The sequence below is a fragment of the Chenopodium album genome, chromosome 5 (genome assembly GCF_948465745.1).
Source record: "Chenopodium album chromosome 5, dcCheAlbu1.1, whole genome shotgun sequence".
In the NCBI taxonomy this organism is placed as follows: Eukaryota; Viridiplantae; Streptophyta; class Magnoliopsida; order Caryophyllales; family Amaranthaceae; genus Chenopodium; species Chenopodium album.
This window is the reverse complement of record NC_137838.1, coordinates 6,993,222-7,012,971: the sequence shown is the minus strand read 5'-3', so window position 1 is coordinate 7,012,971 and position 19,750 is coordinate 6,993,222. Positions and strand designations below refer to the sequence as shown.

Here is a 19,750-nt window from a genome sequence, read left to right as displayed (position 1 = left end):
TTTGTTGCTTATAGCATGGACTATATATAAGGTTGATAAAATAATTAAAGTGAGTAGTTGGTACCTAATTACTTGGTTACCTTAACTTAGGACTACAAATAATTTAGATGGATTCAGTAAATAGTAGTAGTTGACTTTAAATAAGTGTATCGTTTGTATATGCACAAAGTGTTACGCAACTAAATTAAAATATATATTGGGTTCATTAGATGAGATAAATTAATTAGATGAGAGGTTGGAAGAGAGAGAACTTCCTCTTTTTTTTTTTTTTTTTTTTTTTTTTTCACTATAGCCGTCAATTATGAGTTCGCTTATTGGTAATAGGAAATAATATGAAATTAATAAAATATATTTATGTTTGGTCCATTAGATGAGATAAATTAATTAAATATTAATAAAACTTTCCAAATAAGTAAAGATGGGCATGGGCCGTGCCGGCACGCGGGCGGCACGGGCCCAGCACGATTCCGGCACGGCCCGGCACGGCACGACACGGCACGGGGGCCCACCTGTGGGCCGTGGGCCGTGCCGTGAACAAAAATCTGGGAATCGGCACGAGCACGGCACGAGGCACGGTTGCCGGCCCGTGGGTCGGCACGCCGGCACGGCACGTCGGCACGACACGTGGCACGGTCTGGCACGACAGTGGTAATTCAACTTTTATTATATGTATTGTTGTTTTTTGCTAAATTAATAAAATTATTTATATAAACTTAAACATAATTAGATAAATAATTTTTATAACCCTAATTAAAATAAAGTTTGTTCAAAACAAAATATATTAACATTAACATAAACATAAATTAATAACATTATTTATATAAAATTAAGTTGTACTAAAAAATATTTATATATCGTTTTTTTTACGTTCATTTTAAAAAATAAATAAATAAATAAATAAAAAAAAAAAAAAAGTGGCACGATTTGGCCCACGGTCCGCCAGGCACGTGGGTCGTGCCGTGCCGTGGGCTGGGGTGTGCCAAATTTAGGCACGGCACGCCCACCACCACGGCACGGCCAGGCATGGCCCGCGGCGGCACGGCACGGCCCGTTGCCCATGTTTACAAATAAGGAAATGGAGCAAAGGCCGGAAAAAGAAAGTAGAACAAGTATTGTGAAACGGAGGGAGTATCTTTGTAAACTTGGGTCCGTTCTCTTCAACTTAAGTTCAGTTCAACTCCTAATTTCCTTCTCACATAAACAATTTATTTAATTTAATTTAGTTTAGTTCCAATCAATGCAATTCAGCTCAGCTCAGCTCAACTCAGTTCAATAAACCAGTACAAACCCTTACACTAGTATGGAGTACTCCATAATATATTTCTTACACACATATTTTAATTAATTCCTAACAATAAGTTCTCACTTCTTATCCAAACCTCTATTCCACAAATTCTCGTTCTCACATAACCACACACTATACCAAACATCCCGTTGTAATAATTTGGTGTAGCCGTGTAGGTAGTTAATTAGAAAATCGTAGCATAAGCCTTAACTTTTCAATTTTTCATTCGTTTAATTAGGTACTACGTAGTAGGTAGTACTAATAGCCAATAATTGCAACACTCGTATTCACTTTCCTAACGTCACAATAGCAATCAATAATAATATACTAAAAGACACGCAAGCAATGACACATGTCATCATCTTTTGGTGTGTCTTTAGTGTTAACAAAAATAAAAGTTTTTAAAAATTGATAAAAAAAAATAGAGGAAGCCAAGACACGCAAGCAATGACACATGTCATCATCTTTTGGTGTGTCTTTAGAATTAACAAAAATGGAAGTTTTTAAAAATTGATAAAAAAAAAGGAAAAATTACTTTAAATAAACCAACTTTTACTCCATTCGCCCAAAATAAACCAACCTTTGGATTATTCCAGAATAATCCAACCTTTATACCCCATCTTCCCATATTGCACCTTGCAGGTCACCTATCCAGTACAACCGGTAATTCGTGCTACGTGGCACTTCATGATTGGTTTTTTTTTTTTTTAATTTAATTTTTTTTTTAGTAAAAAAAAAACCACCCAACACCTTCTTTCTCTCTCTTCCCCATCACCACCATAGTCCACCGTACCCCCTCAGCCCCCTAACGCTTCAAGCCCACCGAAAAACACACCCCTTCCCCCAAAACTACCCGCAAACCCACCCTCCTTAGCCGGCGGTCCAAACCCCAACCTTCTCTACCGTAATTCCAATTCCCACCCACAACGGAAACCCAACCAACCCTCCCTTCACCTCCCCGTATTTGAGACAAATCACAACATAAATTAATAATTGAGGTTGAATTTGGTGTGAATTGGTGGTGGGTTGTTATTGTTGGTGTAGTGAAGTGAGGGAGAGGCTTATTTATGGCAGATTGGTGGTGGTTTGGAGTGCGATCGGAGGGAGTATGATGTGTTGGTTGATGTGAGGTGGTGTAGGACGATTTGAGGGGCTGTTGTTGGTGTTGTTTGGTTGGGTTTATTTGTGAGAAGGGCTGCTGGAATTTTTGTGAGGTGGTGCGGCTTCTAGGTGGCTTTATGAGGATGGTGCTGCTGTTGTTTGTTGCTGTTGTTTGGAAATGGAGCAGGGGAGTTGGTGTGTGGGTTGGGCGGTGATGGCAGGGGAAGCTGTGAGGGGGTTGGTGTGTGGTGGCACCGTGGCATGGAGGTGATGGATAAGAGGGGCAGCAGATGGAGCTTTGGGTGGTGGTAATGGATGAAGATGATGGCAAATGGTGGGAGGAAGAAGAGAAAAGGAGATGACCGGTTGTTTAGGTGATCGGTCACTTTGGTTCATTTTGTGAAGAAGGGGTATAAAGGTTGGATTATTCTGGAATAATCCAAAGGTTGGTTTATTTTGGGAGAATGGAGTAAAGGTTGGTTTATTTAAAGTAATTTTTCCTAAAAAAAAAGAGGAAGCCCCAATTAATCAATTTGATAAACATTTATCAAATGGCAAAATGCTAAATAAAACAACATAAATACCCAATCATCATAGCATTTTCGTAAATATATCAACAACATTGGGACCCATATTTACTAAAAAGTTGTTGATTTATTTACAATTTTGCCATTTGATAAACAAATTTTGTTTATCATATTGATAAACTTGTATTTTCTCTAAAAAAACATACGCAAAATATTTACTTTTAAAATTTAGGAAAAAAATTGTATAATAATCTATTCTATTAATCTATACTATATACTAAAGTAATCACCTGAGTTATCCCTTAAGTACACATGTCACATTCACAACAAAAAATTTCCCGCCCAAATATTTTTTAGCTTTTTTTTTAAAATTTCTTTTTTTCCCTTAAAAAATAACATGATAAAAAAAATTTAATGAAAAAAAACTTACAATAATTTATAAAATATTTTAAATAATATATCTAACATGAGAATTTTAAGGATAGACATGATATGAATTCAAATTCTAAAATAAAAAATGTTAGATATAAGCCATTTCATTTAAACTAACTCCATTTTAATTGAATTTTATTAATTAATTTATTTATTTTTATTTTCAAGTCTTATTATTATAAATCCGTGCATTTGCACGGGGATAAAACTAGTTATTACTAAAACAAAAAATTGCTGACATCATTCGCTCCCCAAACTGTATATGTGTCGCGCTCTCATAAAAAATTTTCCCGCCAAATGCAGTTATGATGTCATATATATTTTTGGTGTTTTTTTTAATAGGAACTAGATTAGATCTGTGCGATATACGGATTAAAAAAATTATTAGAATAAAATAAATTGTTTCTATTATTTATTTCTCCATAATCCTTATAAGAGATCATAAAAACATATTTTTCATCATAAATTACTAAGTAACAAAATATAAAAATGAAAGTCAATCTGATCTAATAAAACTATATGCATAGTTATAAAGTAGTTTATTTTTGTATAACAAACATCCATACTATTAGTACATGACTTCAAACTAGATTGCCACACACAAATGACAGTAAAACCTAAAAATAAAAAAAAATAAAAAAAAAAAAAAAAACATCATAGGTACCTAAAATGTTTTAGCTCAATATCAATTTATTTATTCCAACCAAAAAAAAGTTATTTATTTATTTATTGACACACTCAAAAGATTGAAATAAAAATGGTTAAAATAATCGATTCTTTAAAAAAAAAAACGAAAAATATATATGACATCATAAGTGCATTAGTCGAGAATTTTTTTTATGAGAGAGCGACACGTATACAGTTTGAGGAGAGGATGTTGTCAACAATTTTCTGTTTTAGTAATAGTTAATAGATTTGTTATTTAATTTATTTTTTTTTCTTTTTCATTTCAACCTTTTGACTGTGTCAATCTATAGATCTATATCTATATTATATACTAAAGTAATCCCCCATAATTATCCCCAAAGTACATGTGTCATTACCTCATAAATAAATTTCCCGCTATTTTTTTTTTTTTTTTTGGTTATTGTTATTGAAAGAAGTTTGTTAAGTTTTAGTCTTATATTAAGGGAGGGGAATAATAAAAAATGTTTTCTCTCTCTAGCTCTCACATTCTCTCTCAAGGGTCATCAAGGGTTTCCCTCCTTGCTTAGGCAAGGGGGCCTTGGGAGCCTTTGCTAGGGAATTTGTTAGCTTTCTTTCTCAAATTATTTTTCTTTTACAGGTATTCAGTCGTCGAGTTTCTTCTTGCACTGTCCTGTTCTTTCATTCTTTCTTCTTTTCTTAGTTTTTCTTGCATGTTCTAATGGATTCGTCCATCTCTTTGCTAGTAAACGATAAGCAGCATGTGCATGGTGCAAATTCTGTTACATCTGATTTAAGCCCTCAAGTGGCTAAGTTTAATAATAAGAATCAATCTACCACAGTTGATACCAACATGTTGCTTTCTCATGATGACTCAACTGAAGTTCTTACCAAACCAAATGATGCATGTATCACCTTGATACAAGATGTTCATATGCTAGATGAAGACATGGAGAGTACTCATGCTGTAAGTACTCCTGTTGTAAGTACTCTTGTTGTAAGTTCCACCCCTTTGATCAAACAGTCTTTTCGTGAGGCTGTTAAAGCTTCATCTCAATGGTTTTCAGAAGCACAAAAAACAGTAATAACCTCAACTGAGTGGGAAGATGAGGATTTGCCTCCACCTGATCCATTAAAAGTTGTTTCTTTTCACAAAGAAACTCTAGATAAATTAAGGAAGCCATGGAAGTTGACTTTGATGGGGAAGTGTCTAGGGATATCAGTACGGCCATCTTTTATTACTCAAAGGGTTAGTGCTATGTGGAGACCAAAGGGATCTCTTGAGGTCATTGATCTTGGGAAAGATGTTTATTTGTTCAGATTTTCAATCCAAGATGATTATGAAAGAGCCATGTTAGGAGGTCCTTGGTTCATTCTAGATCATTATCTAATGGTAACTAAGTGGAAACCGAACTTCAGGCCATCAATGAATCCTTTTGATAGGATGATTGTCTGGATTAGGTTTCCCAAATTACCGGTAGAATATTATGATAAGGAAGCTCTTTTTGATATAGCAAAATTAGCAGGTAATCCTCTTCGTGTTGATTATGCCACTGATCATCTTACTCGTGCTAGATATGCTAGAGTTTATTTAGAAATTGATTTAACTTTACCATTAATCACCAATGTTTGGGTTGGCAATGAATGGCAAGCAATTGAATATGAAAATATTCAGTGTCTCTGTTTCTCATGTGGTAAAATTGGTCATACTAAAGACAAATGTAGTCAAAAGGTGATTTTGGTAGATAAAGGAAAAGGTTTGTTTCCCACTTCTTTAGTTAATGAAAGTCTTCAACTTCCACTAACCATGAAATATCTATTTCTAATATTGAGAAGTCTTCATCCCCCACTAATTATGATATGTCTTCATCCTCCACTAAGCATGATTTGGGGGTCAATGTTCCCCATGCTTCAACTAAGTATGGTCCTTGGACAATTGTTACCAACAAGAAAAAATTTCATCAATCTAAATATCTACAAAAGAAAAATAATACCTCTACTAATGCCATTTCTAAACCCAACCTTAACCCACAAAATTTTGGAAAAATTGTCAAAATAATACGACCTTTTAGCGGTCCGCCAAAAACAAGTCAAACTTTTGATTAATTCAGAATAATACAACCTTTTATAATTATCCGCTTTAAACGAGTTAAGATACCTACAACCTTAATAACCGGTTAAATTTTTAAATTTTTTCATTAAATTCGTTTAATAATCTAATTAACTTATTATTAAAACTATAATTATGATTAAATAATAATTAAAACAATTTTTTAAAAAATTAAAAAAAAAACCCTCCTCCACCACAAGCCACCCCTTCCCCAGCGACCTTCCCCTTCCCCAGCGACCTTCCCCTTCCCCGGCGAATGCCAACCCAGTCCCCGGCGCCGGCCGCGCCCAGATCTCCCCTCCCCCGGCGCCGGCATCGATCCTCATCCTGTGCATCCCCCTTCTCTCTTTTCTCTTCCCTATGGAACCACCGAAACCCTCCTTCACTTCTCTCTTTTTCGCGCCCAGATCTTCCTCATAAAACCACCTGAAACCTATCCCTTACCCTCGAAAAACCCTCTTTGAAATCCTAGGGAGGCCTGTTTAAGGTTTATCGACGGGGAGGGATGGGTTTTAGGTGGTTTTGTGTGGGAGGTGGGTTTCAAAGATGGTGGTTTTGTGGGGTAGAGAGAAGAGAGAAGGGGCAACACCACGCGCTGGGGAGGGGGGACGGTATTGGCGCCGGGGTGATCTGGGTTCGGGGTAGGAGGTCAGGAAGGCCGTCGGGGAAGGGGGTTGGGTGGTGGTGGAGGTGGGTGGTTTTTTTAAAATAATAATAATAATAAATAAATAAATATAATAATAATAATAATAATAATAATAATAATAATAATAATAACAATCTTAATTTAATTTAATTTAATTTAAAATATTTAATTAAAAATTAATTTAAATTGTCAAACCAATAAGATTGTGACACGTGTCTCATTTAACTTGTTAATTAGGTCATTAACCGGTCATAACTTGTTTAAAGCGGATACCTATAAAAGGTTGTATTATTCTGAAATAATCAAAAGGTCGACTTGTTTTTGGCGGACCACTGAAAGGTCGTATTATTTTTGACAATTTTTCCCAAAAATTTTCTACCTTGAAGCCCTCTTCATTAAAACCCACTACAATGAAGCCCACCTCACAATCTTCTACTAAGCCCAGTCCAGCTATTAAAAATTCTAAACCCTCACTAAATATTGATAAGAAAAAAAAAATCAGAGTGTTTCTTCTAATTCTTTTGCCATTTTGGAATCCTCTAATCTTTCCCCTTCCAATCAGATTTTAGCGAATAAATTATTGTTTCACAATGATGAGCAATCTCTCGAAATTGCACAAAGAAATCCGGAAAATATTTCCCCCAATTTACTATCCCCACACGTTTCCCCTTCTTCTTCCATTGCTCAACCAATAAACCTTGAATGCCATTTGTCAACCAGTAACTCGGCTCTTTCAATGGCGAAACATGCAAACCCTCCAAATTCCTCTATATTACCTCAAAACTCAGAGAATATGATCATCAACGAAAACCATAACACAGAAAAACAAACCATAGAAACAATTTCAAATGGAGAAAAACAAAGGAAAGATTCCACCAATCAGGCCACCACGACGGATGACAAGGATATCCCGGAGGGAATCCTTTGCGCCGCCGCGGCTACAATCAATTCCTTCGACCAATCTCTCTCTATCACCACCTCTAATTCACCAAGGCCTCCCGATTACCCCAGCCCAGCCTCTCTCAGCTCCATGAGAATGCCAACTCCGTTCAACAACCATCCTCCACCACCCACTATCCCATCTCCGTCACAATTCCCATTTAGACCAACCCTATCTCCAGCGGAAATCACCAAAATTGTATCAACCCCTCCTCCGATCTCTCCGACACCGTTGCTATGGTCGTCGATAGAGACACCATCGTCTCAAGCCAAGATAGAGATGATGTACAATACTCTGTTGCAGATTACCAAGCTGATGAATTCCCAACCCCATCATCTCATACCATCGTCATCCAACCCACCACCACCTCAACAAACTCCTCGACCATGGTACCAGCAACAGGTGTCGTGGCCAAGTTACCAGGTCCACGACCTGGTTCCTCCACCCTACAATCCACAAATCATCAATCTCACTTTAGGAAACAGCGAACAAGACCTAGAAAACCCCGATCACCTTATGAAAATATTCATGATCAGAAAAGGGATAGTGGGGTTGCAAATAGAAGTGAATTTTTGGGAAACAAAGAATACGATCAGGGAATTGGATTCAATGGTACTTCCGTTGAAAATGCATAACATTGTCTGGATGGAGCGTGCAATGCAGTGGAAGGAGTGGGACAAATTTGATATCTTGTTCTACAATGGAAACCCGATTCTGGAATTTCCCGATCTTAACATGAAGATTGTTCTGTGGAATGTAAGGGGTGCTACAAGGAACGAGTTCATTCCTCATGCTTGGGAGGTAATTGCTGCGCATAAACCTAGCATTTTCATTATTTTAGAAACTAAGAGTAATGGTTTGCGTGTTGAAAAAGTTGCTATATTGCTTGGTTTTGATGCTTTTCAATTTATCAATCCGAATGGTCTTAGGGGAGGAATATGGTTAATGTATAATAGGAATGTTGAATTGGTAAATTATGTTGAAGGGGAAACAAAAAATTATTTTCATGCCTTGTTTAAGTTCTCTCCGAATAGTAGGGAGATTTTATTATCTGTTGTCCATGCTCCTTCTTCACCTGCTAAACGTCACAAACTTTGGAATGATTTACAAGCCTCTCTTCCTCCTGATGATACCCCCATGGTTATTTTTGGGTGACCTCAATGAGGTTAATAAACCTTCAGAGAAGTCTGGTGGGCTAAGGTTTAGGCAAAGTCAATGTTCTGATCTCAATAAGCTAGCAGAGGCTGCATGCATGGTTGATCTTGGCTTCTCTGGGAACCCATTTACTTGGCATAATGCCAGGGAAGGTCTCGATCTTATCCAAGAACGTCTTGACAGGGCATTAAAGATCCCGAGTTGGCTAAATACCTACCCCAATACTCAGGTATCGCATCTTGCTCGCACTAACTCTAATCAATGTCCAATTTTAATTTCTGTATTTAATAATCGAAAAGGTGGTCCTTATCCTTTTCGTTGCAAAGCTGCTTGGTTAGAACATTGAGAATTCTCTGCTTTTTTTGTTAATAATTGGGATTTACATAATTTTGATTTCTTAAAAGGTAGATCCGAATTCCTAGCTAATATTAAAGGTTGGAATCATGATATATTTGGAAAAATTACTAATCAAAAAAGAAGATTGGTGGCTAGAATTGATGGCATCCAAATTGCTTTATCAAAAAAGTATTCTGCCTTTCTTGTTTAATTAGAAAAAGATTTACTTTTTGAATTAAATCATATTTATAATATTGAAAGAATTATTTATGCTCAAAAATCGGGTCTTGATTGGAGAAAAAATGCTGACTGTAATACTAAATATTTCCATTTGGTTGCTAATATTAAAAAAAACTAGGGGTAAAATTTTATCTTTACAGAATAATGATGGAGTTGGATAAATGATTTAATTATTTTAAAAGATATGGCTAGAACTTATTTTCAAAATATTTTTCAAAGTATGGATATAAATCTTGAACTGATGAATAGCTATCATTTTCCTAAGAATAATTCTGTCTGTTCTGATCCTAGTTTTCATCTGCCTCCTACTAAGGATGAGATAAAATCGATCCTTTTCCAAATGGATCCTATTAAATCTCCAGGCCCTGATGGTTTACAGCCTATTTTTCTTCAACATCATTGGCCCTCTCTAAGTGACTCTATTTCCAGTTTTATCTCTCAATGTTTCATTAAAGGTTCCATTCCTAGTGCCATTAATGATTCCTATATTTCCCTCATCCCTAAGTGTGATTGCCCTATTACTATGAAAGATTTTAGACCTATAGGATTGTGCAATTCTATTTATAAGCTTATCACTAAATGCATTTCTAATCGTTTAAAACCTATTATGGATGATCTTATAAGTCCTTTTCAATCAAGTTTCATCCCTAATAGATCTATTGAGGAAAACATCATTATTATTAAAGAGGTTGCTCATCATTTTAATAAAGCTTCTAGCAAAGCTAACCTTATGGCTCTTAAAATTGATCTTTCTAAGGCCTTTGATTGTTTAGAATGGAGTTTTATTAAGGATACTCTCCTTAGTATTAACCTCCCTTCTAACATTGTTAATCTTATTCTTAGTTGTATTTGCACTCCTAGGATTTCTGTTCTTTGGAATGGAGAAATCACTGAGTCTTTCTCCCCCTACTCGGGGAATAAGACAAGGTGATCCTCTATCTCCATATATTTTTGTGTTTTGTCTCGATCGTCTCTCTTGTATGATTCAAGATAAGGTTGATAATGGTTCTTGGAAACCTATGAAAATCGCAAAAAATATTAATATTTCCCATTTATTCTATGCTGATGATGTTTTCTTTTTTGGGAAAGCTACTACTAATAATATTGAATCTATGATGGAAGTCCTTGATTATTTCAAATCTATTTCAGGCCTTTCTATAAATATACTTAAGTCCTCAGCTATTTTCCCTAAGAAAATAAATCATAATGTGAGGAAGTCTATTTGTGATGTCTGTAATATTACTAATACTACCAATTTTGGAAAGTACCTTGGCATTATTATATCCCATAAATGGTTAAGTAATTTAGATTACTTCCCCCTTTTGGATAAAACTTGTGCTAAGATCAAAGGTTGGCAAGCTAAACTTTTAAACATGGCAGGAAGATGCACCCTTATAAAGTCAGTTTTAAACTCCTAAACCGGTTTATGCTATGCAAACTAACATTTTACCTATGAATGTCATTAATGATTTACAAATAAAAATGTAAACAATTTCTTTGGAATAGAGTTAACCGATCTAAATACATTCCTAGAACTAATTGGAGAGTTGTTTGTGATCCAATGGCTAAAGGTGGTTTAGGTATTAGAGACCTAAAAAGATGGAATATTTCATTTATGGCTAAGCTTGGATGGAAAATTCTCGAAAGATATATTAGCTGGAAGAGATGTTCTTAAGAAAGGAATAATTATAAACATAGGAAATGGGAAAGACACTTCCCTTTGGTTCCATCATTGGATAGATGACTGTCCCTTGTATCTAATTCCTAATATACATATTCCAAATTCCAAAGGCCATTAGCGTGTCTCTGATATTATTAGTAATAATGAATGGTGCTTAATTAGATAGTGTGAATCACATCATTCCTTCTTCTTTAATCCCCTTAATCCTTGTTTACCCCCTTCCTAAGCTTGTTCATGTTTCTGATAGGTTAAAATGGACTCTCCACCATTCTGGAAATTTTAATATCAAGTCTGCTTATAATTCCACTACTCCCCACTTTAACCAAAATACTTCTTTCCTTTCCTCCTTTCCTTGGAAAAATATGTGGAAAATTAGAGTTCCTTACAAATATAAAATGCTTCTTTGGAACCTAATTAGAGATATTCACCCACTTGGTAGTACTCTAAAAAAAATGAATTTTTTAGATCCAATTTGTATGCGTTGTGAAGCTCCTATTGAGGATAATATTCATCTTTTCAGAGATTGTCCTAACTCATCGGCCTTTTGGTCTTTGGTTTTTGTGAAATTTAAATCTTTAAATATTGATTTACAACGTTTTTACAACACCAATTTAACTGATTGGTTGGAATTTAATATTTCAAATACTACTTCTTGGAAAAAAGTTTTCACAGTAGCTATTTGCTTGGCATATTTGGAACACTAGGAATACGGCTATTTTTGAACAAAAAATGGTTTTTATTAAATCTACTTTTAACAAGTTCTATGTGGATTAAATCTAGGGCCGTGCCATGCCGGGCCGCGGGCCAAACCGTGCCACCCTTTTTAATTTTTTTTTTTAATAAATGGAAAAAAAAAACGAATTAAACGATATATATTTTTTTTAGTACAAGTGTACAACTTAATATATGTGATTAATTTATGTTTATGTTAATGTTAATATATTTTGTTTACATTTTTTGAACAACTTTATTTTAATTTAGGTTATATAAATTATTTATCTAATTAATAATTATGTTAAAGTTTATATAAACAAATAAAAACAATTTTATTAATTTAACAAAAAACAACAATGTATATAATAAAAAAAAATACGAGTGCGCTAATCCGAAAAAGTGTCGTGTCGTGCCGTGCCCGGCCGTGCCTCGTGCCGTGCCGGCGGGTCGTGCCAGCATGCCGGTCCACGTGCCGGCCACCGTGCTACGTGTCGTGCCCGTGCCGATTTCCAAAAAAGTGTTCACGGCATGGCCCACGGCCCACAGGTAGGCCGCCGTGTCGTGTCGGGCCCGTGCCGCCCGCGTGCCGGCACGGCCCGTGCCCATGTTTAATGCTAATAGTTGTGTTAACTTTGTAGCTGATAAGCTAGCCTTCATGGGAAGAACAAAATACAAGATAGGTGAAACGGTGCCTTTCACTTATCCCCCCCCCCCCCGAAGTTTATCAAACTTATGTGCTAAGATTCCAGTGGGCAGGATGCTTAGCTTTGTCTTGCAGTCTATTTCTCCTTATGCTGCTATCAAGAACATCAACTATGCTACTGTTATCATTTACTTTGCTTTTATGTTTCTGTCTTTAGCTTATGTTTTCTGTATTAGGAAGAACTTTGATAGCTCAGAGTGGTCTTATATGCTCTCTGACTATCGTTCCTCAGGGCTGCTGTCTAATGTCAGCAGATATCCCTCTTTTGCTCTGATGATTTGTTTCATCAGTTTTAACATAATATAATATAAGTATGTGCCCTTTTGTGATAAAAAAAAAAGGGAAGGGAATAATATACCACCATAGTAATTTAAATAAAATTAAAAAGTGTAGTAGTAAAGAGTACAAAATTTTACTTAACACTGTATATATACGAAGTATAATTTAGATACATTTTATATGTTTTTTTTTTTTTTTTTTACTATCAATGAGTTCGTTTTATAGGTTTTTTAATAAACGAATAATGAAATTACTATTCTACTGTAATGAGTTCTAACTTTAGTACTATTGATATTAATGAGTGCACCAAAAACCTACGTCATATTCCTCATTCTTTTACAGTGATTAATAGCCAATTCATCTTCTCCAAACATCAACCAACTTTTTAATTGATTTGAAATTCAAACTAATTTTAATTGGATTACAATTTTACTTTCAAATTTGTAAGCTTTTGTGATTGTTACTACTTAATTAGTGTTTAACTGTTTATAGGTTCACTCAAAATTTGGAAAAGTTTAATGTAATTTATATACTTCCTCCGTTTCTTTTTAGTTGACATGTTTCTTTAGTTATGTTTGTCAATGCACTTATTCAATCATTAATATCTTCAATTATCGATAAATAAACATTATGAAAAGTTGATATTTTGAAAGCATATATCGTGACGAATCTAACAAGATCTCACATGAGTACATGACTATATTTTTCATTACGTATAAAGCACAAAACACGGTTAAAAGAAGGTGTGTGAATAGTGCTAAAGTCAAAAAGTGTCAACTAAATAAAAACGAAGATAGTATATGATATCATTCTAGTGGAATAACTAAGACCAAACTTCGCCACACTTGATATAGGTAACTAGTATTTTGTGGGCCTTGTTTATTTTTGTTAGTCTTATTTGAAATAATATCTTTAGATTCCATAAATAAATAAATAAATAAATCAATCAATATTGGCCAGGATTATTAGACTTAGTGTCTGTTCTCGTTGACTGAATTCAGCTAAATTGAACTGAGCTGAACTGAACTGAATATTTTATGAGAGAAGGAAATTAGGTGCTGATCTGAACTGAATATTTTATAAGAGAAGGAAATTAGGAGCTGAACTGAACTGAACTGAAAATAAACATATGCCTGTTGGTTTGTTCTGATTTACTGGAATGAACTGTTTACGAGAGAAGGAAATTAAATAAAGAACTGAATTGAAATTAAGTTGAACAGAACAGGCCATTAGAGGATCCTTAATAAAAAATTTGTGTAATAATTAGTTTCTAGGGGATCTGGAGTGCTCTTTATCATGATTTGTAAGTTATTAGCTTATAGTTCGAAAAAAGTAGTAAAAGTATAAATTAAAAAAAAAAAAAAAATTGTCTTTTATTTCATGAGTTCGTTTGAACTTTTAGGAAAATTTGCAAATTGCAGCCATTTAAAGTTCGTATTTTGCAAATTACAGCCATTTAAAAAAAAATTGCAAATTGCAGCCCAAAAATTCATATAAATTGTAAATTGCAGCCAGATTCAACTTGTTCATCGGTTTACAAGTTGAAAAATTTTCGATTAAGGTTTTAGGGGTCATTTTAGGGCTTAGGGGACCGAATTGAGCTTGGAATTAGCAAAAAAATAACACAAGTATCTCGTTTTGCGTAACAAAAATGTATCGATTTGTGGGAAACTGTAAATATGAGACACTTACGTTATTTTTTTGCTAATTCCGAGCTCAATTCAGGTCTCTAAGGACTAAAATGATCCCTAAAACCTTAACCGAAGATTTTTGAACATGTAAACCGATGAAAAAATTGAATCGGGCTGCAATTTACAATTTATACAAACTTTTGGGCTGCAATTTGCAAAAAAAAATTTAAATGGCTGCAATTTGCAAATTTTCCGAACTTTTAATATAACTTTGAGATATCTTAGGGGTTGTTCTCTTCACCTTATTTTCAGTTTAGTTCAATTCCTAATTTTTTTCTCTTATAAAATATTCAGTTCAGTCAATGAGAACACGCCCTTAATCCCTTTCGTTTTATAATGAATGCAACATCTTACATATTCACTCACTTCAATTTAAATAAGAGCATAACTTGCCTAATTTGACCTATTTTAATAAGTGACCTATGCAAAATTGTTCTTCTACTCGACTAGTTTCATAGTTACAACTATGTTTTTGTGATATGTTCCAAAAGCAACCTAAAATTCTTGTTGGAACTCCCATCAGGGGCAACAGCTTTTCCAACCAAGTGTTTAAGGCTTTTGATATTTGCCCTCATTTTCTCCCCTTCATCACTCGACAAAATTCGATCCAAACTCTTCAAAATTCCTTCCTTTGTAAAAGTCTCTCCTTCAACTTGCAGTCCAACCTCCCAAACGGCCTCTACTAGTCGTCCATTCAACTTATGATCACCAAAGAAGGGCCGTCCGATCATCGGAACCTCTGCAGCTATACTCTCAGTCATGGAATTGTAACCAAAGTGGGTGATGAACACCCCTATTGCATCATGTGCCAGGACTTCTATTTGGGGTACCCAAGAGACCACCATGCCATTTTCTCTGCTTTTCTCTAGGAAATCGTTTGGAAAATGTACCTGTAATAATTTTGGTCACGTAAAAAAGTTCAATGCAACATATTTATTTGTCCAAAGTTGTAAATAATTAATGTCGTATCTATAATATGACCAATTATAACAACTACATACACAAAAAGAATAAAAAACGAGGGGTTGGAAGATTGGTGAGATCTTCTACATACCTCCAGCACCCATGGACGGGGTTTGATCCTTCTACCCCCGACCAAGGGTGTAGAAAGTAATCCTCGATCGAAAATTTATAAGTAGCATACATACCTTTAGGTGATCCTTGATAGACCATAAAAACTTGACCCCACTAGCTTGAAGAGCCTGAGCCAGAGCAAAAAGCTCATTTGGTGTTGGTGTAGCAGCAGAACCAAAACTCACATAAACAACAGAATTAGGCTTTTGTTTGTCAAGCCAACCTAAACAATTATAATTGTCTGCTATTTTTTGTGGTGCAATTACTAAGTTTAGTGGACCAATTGAAAAAGTCTTTGAGAATTTAGACTTTAAATCATTTGTAACAACAGGATCCAATTCTTCACACGAGCTAATGCAAACTGCACTTGCATTAGGTAAAGCTTGACTCATTTTATGTAGCATTTGAGCAAATGTTGAATCAAGATTTCCTGTTGCAATTCCATCTGGTATGTCTTTCACCCTGATCTTGGATAGTCCTGGTATAAAATCCAGTGTTTCGTCTTCTCTTGCTTCGACGCCTAGTTCATTGATCCAACAATAAAAAAATTATACAAGTACTTCGTAACATGTTTGACTTCATTAGAAGTCTCGGGTGGTCGAGTTTTAGTTATGCAACTACAAGTATTAGTTAAAAAACACACACATTAAACTTGGTTTTATGAGGAATATAATATCAGCAAATACAAGTTTATATGCCGCATAAACGAATTTTTAGTTTTTGTTAATCTGGTGGTATTTTTGTAAATATATTGAAAAAGTGTGGTCATTTATACAGTATTTTTGGTGAGTTGTTCAATTACTGTTTGCAACTTGCGTTTAGGAAATTACACATGTACCCCTCAACTAATACATGAAAAGACGCATATACCCCTCCACTGTTACTTAAAAAGACGATTATATCCCAGATTGTCTGGGATTTAACTGGGTACAGTTAATATAATACAAGTTTTAGATTTTCTTTAACGTAGTACTCTCTTTATTTCTTATTATTTCGAACCATTTAACCTAAAAAGTTCTTATAAAAGTGTGACGATTTTATATCTATTTGCTCATTCATTAGATATTTGCTCGTTCTAAAATTTTTAAATGAGCAGCACTTATGTTGTTCAATTGGTGACATGAGCAATTAATGGCATTCGTAAGTGATGATTATAAATGTCGAATGACTATTGTTATTTAATAAAATTACGCCTTTTTATTCCATTCAAAAACAAAAAAAAAAAAATTAAATGGTGACATGGATATTGTTTGAAATTGATTTCATCAATCAAAATTCCCATTCAATTACTTTATTTTGTTTTCTAGTGTTTATTGCCATAGATGTAGCTGTTTTCTGCGAGTACTTTTCTTGTGGGACTAGATTGATCGAGTTGCATGTAGCTGTTTTCTACTTTTCTTGTGGGACTAGATTGATGGAGTACCTTTTATATGGAGTACCTTTTATATGGATCGAGCATCATTTATTCACAAATCACAAGTACTCGTTATTTTTCACAAGAAGGTGTTGGTTCACTTATAATCATAAGTTTCTTATCTTAGAATCTCATATCATAAAGATTTATACTACCTCCGTTACATATTATTTGCAACGAGAAAAATGTCAAATTGTTGCAAATAATATGTAACGGAGGTAGTAGTTAGAATATTGCCAAGTGAATATTGGGAGTAGAGTTTTCTTTACTCTCCCCTCTAATTCAAGTATGTGACTAGTAAATATTACTCTCTTTGTTTTCGAAAGAACGATCCTATTGACCTATTTTTGCAGGTATTAAGAAATTTTTTTTTTAAAAAAAAAAAGTATATTGAAAAGATAAATGTATATGGGGTTTGTAAAAAAGTAAAGAGAGAAATTAATAAAAGTGCATGAGAAAACAAAATTTTATATGAGAAAACTAATTTTACACAAATATTGTTATAAATTGGTAGTTATTTTAATGTAAATGGGATAATCATTTTGGGACTAAAATTTGGCCATAAGAGTTGAACTTTTGGGGACGAAGGGGAGTATACCAAAAATACAATACGGGAAAAATTGTGATATGATCGGTCTTCCACTCTTCCCTGGTCCCTACTAATGCTATGTTTAGTTCACTTATGTGCTCCGTATCAAGACTTTATTTATTACGAGTTAGAATAATAAAAAATAATTTCATATCAAATTAAATAAATAATACCTTATACAAAATTAAAGGAAAATGTTATACATATCAGAGCTACATATAAGCATTAAATTTACACTTGAAATTGTAATAAGTTAAGAAATCATCAAAATATAAACACTAATAACACTGATTTACACATGTTTTTATCATGAATTCCTAATTTTATACAATTTCTCAAAGTATATATGCTTATATATATACCCCTAAGATCTACATATATTATTACCCAAAATTAAAATAGTTAAAAAAAAAAAATATTATAAATATTTGACAGGTTAATTTTAAGAGTTGCAAATAGTGGTAGCTATTTGCCTATTATAGCTCACGTGTAAAAGTCAAGTTATAATTTCTATATTTGACAGGTTATTAGTTTTAAGAGTTACAATAAGCGGTACCTATTTACTTATTATAGCCGTCACGTGTAAAAGTGAAACCATTGCAATTATTACGAAATCAAAATCCAATCTAAAAAAACCAAACACACAAACTTAATACCGTAAAATTGTTACCTTGATTGCCAAACCTTTCCCTAAGAACATCAGTGTAAACATGAAGAGAAAGAGAATGCTCTCCAGAAACCCAACAAGACACCCAAGGAACACCAACATACTTAGCCAAATCACCTAAAAACCACAAGAACGCATCTCCCATAACACAACTCACTTTAACACCGATATTGTCCTCGGCTTCCTCCAAAACCTTAGTCAATGCACCCGGCCTCGCCGCCTGCTTAAGAAAAAGGTCAATTTCCTCCAAGTGATTTCCGCTAAAAACGTACCCTTCAGGCTTACCATCCCAAACCTCATAGGCCTTAATGTTAGGGTAATCGGCATCGGTTTTCGAGCCGCTTGGAAAAAGAGAGGTGATTGTGTTGGGTGTGCTAATGAAGGAGAAATGCACCTTGTTTTGTGGTTTTAAGGATGCTAATTGCCTTGTTGTGTTTAGGAGAGGAGTACCATGGCTGCCAAATGGGAAGGCAAATATAGCTATATGATTGTTCATGGTTTTTATTTTGTTGGATTTTTGGGTGTTAATATATTTGTACCATATGAATAAAAATTAGGTCCATAAATAAGGTGGATCAAGTACTCCTTAGTTGACATTTTGACCGTTAAGGAGTTTTCCAATTAGGCAATTAATGTATCATAATTTTCCACGTAAACCTTTTTTTTTTTTTTCTGAAACATTCCACGTGAACTATTTATTCATAAAGGTAAATAGTTAAGTACAGATAACAAGAAACTAAAGGTCTAAAGTCATGTTTAATTCATACTACTACCTCCATTACATATTATTTGCAACGATTTAATATAAAATAGAGAGGAAAAATATCTAATCGTTACAAATAATATGTAACGGAGGTAGTACTTCCTTTTTTTTTAGTTAATATGTTTTGACTTTAGTATTATTCACATACTCTCCTTTAACTGTAAAAAATAGATTAAATCAGGAAAATTAATTTCAAATCAAATTAGATAGTAAAAATATATGAGGGGTGGGCGTCCTGGGCAATAAGAGGGACACACAATGCAAGCCCAAATGCACAATTACCCATATGGCTAGGTTTGTTCATAAATCGGTCCGGATCGAAAAAATGGACTGGACCGAATTAATCGGTCCGGTCTTTGGGTCTTGAAATTCATTTTTCCGGTCCGATCCAAAACCCTATAAAATCCGATTTTGAATCGGACTAATTTTTTTATTAAAAATATGTGTGAAACCTTAAATAATAGTTAAATTTATCCTTATATGACGTTATATTATACAGTAAATTTTATGATGACAAAATATCATCAATATGTTAATTCCTTAGATTTTAATAATAAGTAGTATTATAGATGGATTGGTAGGAATCTTGTTAAAGACTTAAGTAGGTGTGGTAGGCCCTAGGCTGTTGGATTTTTTGTTGGGAAATTATTTTCTTTTTCTATTCATATTCATGCATTTAAGTACGGTAATTGTCTACACAAAGGTTAACAAATTAAAGTAACAAAGAAATGTACTCCTCGGTAACTTTACAGGAACTA

The 19,750-nt window shown here is 34.2% G+C and overlaps 1 protein-coding gene across 1 annotated transcript; it reads right to left on the bottom strand.

Annotated features, from left to right (window-relative positions):
* Nucleotides 1–14,788: 14,788 nt before the first annotated feature.
* On the bottom strand, nt 14,789–18,788 carry LOC145630245 (anthocyanidin 3-O-glucosyltransferase 7-like). Its single transcript, XM_081682502.1, has 3 exons — nt 18,233–18,788; nt 15,634–16,079; nt 14,789–15,375 (listed from the first exon to the last, which is right to left on the bottom strand). The coding sequence occupies exons 1-3, from the start codon at nt 18,723–18,725 to the stop codon at nt 14,950–14,952; spliced, it is 1,365 nt and encodes a 454-aa protein (XP_081538628.1). The 5' UTR covers nt 18,726–18,788; the 3' UTR covers nt 14,789–14,949.
* Between the last annotated feature and the right edge of the window lie 962 nt (nt 18,789–19,750).